The sequence below is a fragment of the Macrosteles quadrilineatus genome, unplaced genomic scaffold, assembly GCF_028750875.1.
Source record: "Macrosteles quadrilineatus isolate MER2022 unplaced genomic scaffold, UCM_ALF_1.0 Scaffold_5__1_contigs__length_97177068, whole genome shotgun sequence".
Taxonomy (NCBI): Eukaryota; Metazoa; Arthropoda; class Insecta; order Hemiptera; family Cicadellidae; genus Macrosteles; species Macrosteles quadrilineatus.
The window spans coordinates 49505683-49513542 of NW_026542598.1; the positions used below are offsets into that span (position 1 = coordinate 49505683).

A 7860-nucleotide genomic window follows, 5' to 3' on the forward strand; every position below is an offset into this window, starting at 1 on the left:
GTGTCAACCGTCAACCGAGCCTTCAAACCGAGGTTGACGTAGATGAACCTTGGTGACGTCATGACTGAGGTTGACGGAACCTCAGACTTACACTCTGACTGAGAGAGTAAAGTGGTCGGATGGACGGTGGACATCGGTGTGTCAACCGTCAACCGAGCCTTCAAACCGAGGTTGACGTAGATGAACCTTGGTGACGTCATGACTGAGGTTGACGGAACCTCAGACTTACACTCTGACTGAGAGAGTAAAGTGGTCGGATGGACGGTGGACATCGGTGTGTCAACCGTCAACCGAGCCTTCAAACCGAGGTTGACGTAGATGAACCTTGGTGACGTCATGACTGAGGTTGACGGAACCTCAGACTTACACTCTGACTGAGAGAGTAAAGTGGTCGGATGGACGGTGGACATCGGTGTGTCAACCTCAGCGTGTCAACCGTCAACCGAGCCTTCAAACCGAGGTTGGCGTAGATGAACCTAGATGACGTCATGACCGAGGTTGACGGAAGTGAGTTACACTGACCGAGGGAGTATAGTGGTCGGATGGGGTGGACATCGGTGTGTCAACCTCAGCGTGTCAACCGTCAACTGAGCCTTCAAAGCCGAGGTTGACGTAGATGAACTTAGGTGACGTCATGACCGAGGTTGATGGAAGTGACTTACACTCTGACTGAGGGAGTAAAGTGGTCGGATGGACGGTGGACATCGGTGTGTCAACCTCAGCGTGTCAACCGTCAACCGAGCCTTCAAACCGAGGTTGACGTAGATGAACTTAGGTGACGTCATGACCGAGGTTGATGGAAGTGACTTACACTCTGACTGAGGGAGTAAAGTGGTCGGATGGACGGTGGACATCGGTGTGTCAACCTCAGCGTGTCAACCGTCAACCGAGCCTTCAAACCGAGGTTGACGTAGATGAACTTAGGTGACGTCATGACAGAGGTTGATGGAAGTGACTTACACTCTGACTGAGGGAGTAAAGTGGTCGGATGGACGGTGGACATCGGTGTGTCAACCTCAGCGTGTCAACCGTCAACCGAGCCTTCAAACCGAGGTTGACGTAGATGAACTTAGGTGACGTCATGACCGAGGTTGATGGAAGTGACTTACACTCTGACTGAGGGAGTAAAGTGGTCGGATGGACGGTGGACATCGGTGTGTCAACCTCAGCGTGTCAACCGTCAACCGAGCCTTCAAACCGAGGTTGACGTAGATGAACTTAGGTGACGTCATGACCGAGGTTGATGGAAGTGACTTACACTCTGACTGAGGGAGTAAAGTGGTCGGATGGACGGTGGACATCGGTGTGTCAACCTCAGCGTGTCAACCGTCAACCGAGCCTTCAAACCGAGGTTGACGTAGATGAACTTAGGTGACGTCATGACCGAGGTTGATGGAAGTGACTTACACTCTGACTGAGGGAGTAAAGTGGTCGGATGGACGGTGGACATCGGTGTGTCAACCTCAGCGTGTCAACCGTCAACCGAGCCTTCAAACCGAGGTTGACGTAGATGAACTTAGGTGACGTCATGACTGAGGTTGACCGAAGTTACTTAACACTGACTGGGGGAGTAAAGTGGTCGGACGTACGGACGTTGAAAAGTATATGAAATTCTCCCATTAGAAATAACACATACATTTGAATCGCCTGAGACTTTGCACATACATTCCACCCACATGGCTCTACGCTAAAGTCAATTAATTTGAGTGCATTAAATGCAGAGCCATGTTGTAGTTTTAATTGACTGAAAGTAAAAAGTTTGTCACCTTGATAATATTGATGACGTAAGTCTATAAAAGGCTTTAAGTAGAAACGTCTGTTGTACATCATTAGATTACTTTTTGTGTTTAATTAAGATACCAGATCCATCCTTTTGTTATATAGTTTTGTTTTTATGTTACGTTAGCTCTTTCACAGTTTATTATATTGTTATCATTGCCATAGTCTATTATTGTTATGTTTAGTAAATTTATTAATGTTAATTATCCACAATGTTGTCATTTTGATGGCTACTGATTGTTATTGATGTAAATATTCACACTTATTGTTATTGTAGTTAATTATTTACACTGTTTCTTTTTATTGTTATTGATGTTTACTATTCACAATTTTTCTTGTTATTGTTATTGATGTTAATTATTTACACTGTTTCTTGTTATTGTTACTTTTTTCACAATGTTGTAACTGTTGCAATTCACTCAAACTGTCCACCACCACCACCAAACTTCTTACTTACTCCTTTATTGATGTTTTCTATTGTATTATCTTGTCTGTTGTATTATATTGTATTATCTTGTTGTATGTAAATCTTGATGTATTATTTTGTAAAATGGCGATTACCGTCGGAATGAATAAATGAAATGAAATGAAATAAATACCATTTTAAGGTTCCGTAGTTTTTTATAGAAGTTTTCATTTTATAGTGTTTTCATTTCCAAAACTGTGTGATTTTCAAAGAACAATAAAAGTGCTTGATATTAATCAGTTTTAACTTACTGAAAGATCTAATGCATATTATTTTTGGAATTATTGTAATTTAAAATTTATTTGGGATATACCCATTCGAAAAACACATTTTAAACCAGTCGCACTAAAATTTGTGGATTATAAATTCCCTACTTTTCTCAATGTTGTCTTAATTGTTATTCTAATAAAGAAACTTTCTAAAATAATAACTTTAAATAGCATATTTCATAACTAATTTAAGATTTTCTCATCGTCAGGAGCTTATCGGAAAATTAGAGAGGGTCGAAGTATTACAAGTCGTTGCGATGATCTGTTTTATCTTTTCGCCAACTGCCTATCTTCTTTAGGCCAACTGTTTCACGAAACCAGAGTTGTAGATTTTGTCCACCCTTGTTAGTTATCTCAACGAATTTTTTACTTATTGTTTTGTTGCTATTAACAACAGTAATAGCCATTACGGAGGTATTCTTCTATCTCGTCTTGTGAAGACACATATTGATACGCCAACAAAACAGAGTTGTACAGCTTGTATTCAATTATACAGAAAAAACATGTTTACTATTTTACAATTATTCCCAATATCGTCAAAAGAGTAGTTTATCATCGTACAATCTACAATATAACGCGATCAAAATATGAATCGATTTGAATAAGGGTAGTATATTTATCACTAGAAACGATTTTCTTTGTATGAATCATCAAATGTTATGGGAACAATTATCCAATAGATGCCCTTGACTGATGATTAGTTATATCCGAGGGATGAAAACACGACTTTTTCCCTACAATATATTTTACAATATATTATAATAAAAACAGTATTTTTTTTATTCGTTATATTTGAATAATCTGAAAACGTAGTACAATAAATATATGAATTACATTTCCATTCAATTCCTATAATGTTTAGAATAATATTAGCTTTAAGGCTCAGGCTGACTCATCGTCAAAAATCTGCCTTTAGCTGCAGAACAATTATTATCTTCATATTTGATGCACAACGAATGTTCAACAGAGTAGACGAATGGTAATGAGGCAGACCTAAGCTTTGACACTTTGAAACGAATATAAACAGTAACATAATCATTTATTTTCAGTCGTTTTCGCTTTGATGACAAAAATATAATCGTCATCCAATCAACCTTCCGTAATTTAACCACGCGACCTGTAACTTAGACGGGTGTTTCTTTACCCAGGTAAACACAAAATGCATAGTTTATCGTGTCCGACCCCAAGTTAATTACTCCTATCGCAGCTGGAGGGGGGGGGGGGAGCTAGTTGACCTCACAACAGGTGTCCGTCAGCTGTTTTAAATTACAAATTCACTTGTACTTCCGGTGACGTAAAGCATTTAGTAGCGGCAATGAATACACTTGGTAGCGGTTTCCGACCGAGTTGCACCAACTTCTATGTCTTGAGGCGAACACGTAAAGTTGACATTGGTCAGTTGAATTCAACGGTTCCTATATTCCTTTTTCTTATTTATAATTATTTAATACAAAATATGTTTAATTGTTTAACACAAACAGTTTTTTTAGGCAGCATAATATTAATTGATAGCCTTAATTCATTGGGTCGTACCAAAACGAGTTCAAGTTGGATTATCATCTAGTACTTGGTCTGTTAAACTGTAGGCTAAACTTTTTGACGCTCGATAGATTTTTCCTGAATTATAATAAATCTACTATATTATAGCTATGGTAAATATTCACATAGGATCCCATTACCTGACACGGTCGGAGGTTTTGGTTCAAAACTTACGACGTTCCTAAAGAGCTCTTGGGTCAATAGACTGACCTGAAATTCCAAAAATACTCAAATAACTTTGAATTTCTTGTAATTACTGGATGTTAAATATTAAAAAAAGAGTTGTTCTTGAGTGAAAAAAATATCCAATGGCTCTAATCAATAAGCATAGGACTAAAGCAGATCTGAAGATGATTTCTTCTGGACGCAAATGCATTTGACAATGTCACAGTTCAACAACAGGTAGGCGTTTAACAGTAGAAAGACATAGAAAAGAACTATTACCTCACTAAAAATGACATTAGTGGAAGTGTGTCCTGTTTTAAACCATCCGAAATATGGCAGTCCTACCATGATTCTACAAGCGAACCTACTCAATGCTATAACTATCGCAAACGGTAATCTCCAGGTAGAAAATAATAAAAATCTTGACAACATTTTTCACATTCAAGGTCTGATGATCAAATCTTTATTCATCTTTCTTCAGAAACTCTTCCTATCATTTTATACTTTTCACAAGGTATAGTTTGGCAGGTTGTTCACTGCAACTATTCAAGATCCGTTCGATTCTCCAGTTGCAAACTTCCTGTGAGAGGGCCTGGGAGAGCGCTTGGCGTGTCAAGCCATTAGAAGGGTCAGTTGAGCAGACAGAACGTTCGAAGACCGGATCTTGCGAGAACGGAAGACTTGGGCAACGCCACACTGTGAAGATGGTATCGTCCGAACAATTACAGAATACATGGTGTCTGCTGTAAGATGGCCTCTGCAATGCTCTGATTATAGGTGGGGTCGCGAGGTGATGCATGGTGACTCTAACACTTGTCATTAGGTCTGGGAACATCGCACAATGGCGTCATATCGCGATGATAAGTGGAGGAAACCCGGGAAAAGTACGGAGTACAAACGGACAACGTGGAAGTTGTAACAAGTGTCTACTGTACGTAGAGCTAAACCCGCTGGTAATGTGTCCAGAATGAAGGATTAAACATTCGACACCATCAAGCTCTAGATACAAATAGGCTAGATAAAACATACATATTGCTTAAAGGTACAAACTCCACTCTGCAACAAAAATTCTCTTTGAAAACAAAAAGTTGATAGTCTTATCCATTTAGTTAAAGTACCTGGGGACCGAGCTTTGCTCGGGGATCACTATACTCTGAGAGTATTTTTTGGTCAATGTAAATCTATCCCAAAAATGTTATTTTGTGGTCTATCTTTTCTTGACATCTATTTAACTTCTATTAAACTAATAATATCATACTGTAGTTTACTGAAATGATGAGAAAGAAGAGGTTTTAACAATTTGTTTGGTTCTCCTAAACGGCCCAAACTATAGAAAATACCCAGTATTTTTCACGCTGAATTCGAACAGCTATCAGCAGTAAGAAAATCTTCTCACCTTCCTTCCTTTGAAGTATTAGTCACTGCAAGAACTTGGGCTAGCTCCAAGACTACAACCGAAACCTTTAATTTAGCCTACACATATTTTTTTAAATTTAATAAGTTGCAATTTTCCGGAAACTCATAACGAATGCCATGGTGTTTCATTTTTAAATGCTAGTTTCATCTTAGGCAATTCTTCTTAACTTAAACAAAGTACGCTAGGTTATTCTGTTTAGTTCATATACAAGCCCAGATTGTTATGGTCTTAAATAAGTGCCTTCTGCAATATGTTAGGACGACACTATCGGAAATTGAAAGGACATAAGCTCAAATATTTCCTTAGGTAGTCGGAAAAGAATAAACTTAAATTTTTGGATCCTAATTCGTTGGGGAAAAAATAAATTGTGAGTAATACAATTTATCGAATCAGTGGCCGAATGCAAAATTTAAATTTGTTTTTGTTGTGGGATCTTATTTTCCTTGATTACGGTATAAATATCTCATAATTCATAGTAGGTTTTGTAAATCTAAGGTTTTATTCTTTGATTCAATCTTAAATCTCGTATACCTTTCTTAGAAAAACTTCATCAAACAGTTAGACAAGATCGAGTGAAAACGAGGCTCAGTTTTAATTATACTATAAGAGAGAGGCGTAGCACGGTGGTACAGTTCCCAGGGTGGCGGGAAAACTGTGACCCACTCCCAGGTTGGGCAACTTAACCTCATGAGTATAGTATGCTGTCATTTTGTGATGGCAATCCTCGCAATACACACCCCTAGCTTCGAAATGGATAAAGTCATGGATTAAAATACAAATTGATGTAAAAATTTGAAGCCTAGAATGCAGGATCAGTGTAGCCTTTGGATCGTTGACAATTATCCAGGACTTGAAATTGATTACCTTGTAATAGGTCTGTTCTGGGTTTCTCTTCTTTTTTGTCTACATGAATCGACATATAGTAAACAACCCTTCATAATTTTATTTAAATTCTTTTTTTAAGTTATTAAAGTTACGCTGCCATTTGTTTCAACAAAAATTTAGTATCAAGGGTTGTATGTGTAACTCTCAACAGCCATGGGCCCCATCACATCCAGGAGGGTGTAGAGGAGGTCGAGCCTGGGACGTGTAAGGATAAGGTCCTAAAACCTCCAGCCTGAACTCAGGTCTTCCAGACAACCATCCGATCTGGAATACACATATTCACTTCTTCAATAGGCCAATAACTCGATGGATTTTATGATTCAACTATTGCTCATGAAAAGAACGAATTTAAGTTAGTTTTCTATACCCACGTAATAAATAACGACAAAGACAAATAGAATGAATTTAAGTGAACAGAGAGTTTACTTAAACTTTGCACAGTAAGACTTGCTGTTGAAGCCTGACAAAAGACTTTTTCCCAGGCAGCAGTTAGCTGCTAACCAGTGAAGATAATTTTTTTTAAGAAATTTAAAATTCAAATGTACTGTAGTTCAAATTAAACTAAAACCATTGACTACCTATTGGATATTATAGGTAAAAGGTAATTGTTGAATTATTGTTGCTGGATCCGAAGAAGGGTTTCTGCAACTTATCCAAAATGCCAACCATCACGCCAATGGAGCCCACCTACTAATATAATTCTAGTGATTGTTTTTTTTTTCAAGACTAGACACAGGTCTCACCTCTCTGGCTGTGGTAACTGGGAAAGGTAACACAGTTCTGTTGTCCCGAGTATCCTGACAGGTCTGTCGCCGAGGTCTGCGGTTCTTCAGCTCCTGCAGTTCCTGAGCCATGGTAGCATACTCCTGCTTGATCCATCCGTACCTCGTCTGCCAGCCTTCCCTCGCCCTCGCCTCGGACTCACAGGCCGCTCTCCAGTTGGCGTCCCCTGCGGTCGTAAAATCCTTCTCGTTCATCGCTTCAGAAGGTGGTTGATAACTTCCAAGGTTTGAAAAGGATTTCTTGTTACCTTGAATATGTTTACATTTGATTTGTTTAAATGTTTACAAAAGCAGCTGTTTTCCGACTAGGGTGGATAGTGTCCCATTTCAACGTCTGTTGAAAACGATAGCCTATGTCTATAAGTCAAGCGTTGACTTTAGATGTCGTTGGAATTTTAAATTAAGTGACCATGATCATTTGCTCTCACATGTAGATTTATTGCAGTTTTTAGATTTAAGATAACTTTTAGTTTAGTTGACTGCTTATTAGATGTGCGATAGTGTAGAACAGAAATATAGTACTACCTATAGATACAACCTGTTCGTTCCCCTTATTTA

General features: G+C 38.6%; 1 protein-coding gene across 1 annotated transcript; it reads right to left on the bottom strand.

The window, feature by feature from the left end:
* Nucleotides 1-6573: 6573 nt before the first annotated feature.
* On the bottom strand, nucleotides 6574-7560 carry LOC128993797 (uncharacterized). Its single transcript, XM_054417810.1, has 2 exons — nucleotides 7264-7560; nucleotides 6574-6784 (listed from the first exon to the last, which is right to left on the bottom strand). The coding sequence occupies exons 1-2, from the start codon at nucleotides 7495-7497 to the stop codon at nucleotides 6665-6667; spliced, it is 354 nt and encodes a 117-aa protein (XP_054273785.1). The 5' UTR covers nucleotides 7498-7560; the 3' UTR covers nucleotides 6574-6664.
* Between the last annotated feature and the right edge of the window lie 300 nt (nucleotides 7561-7860).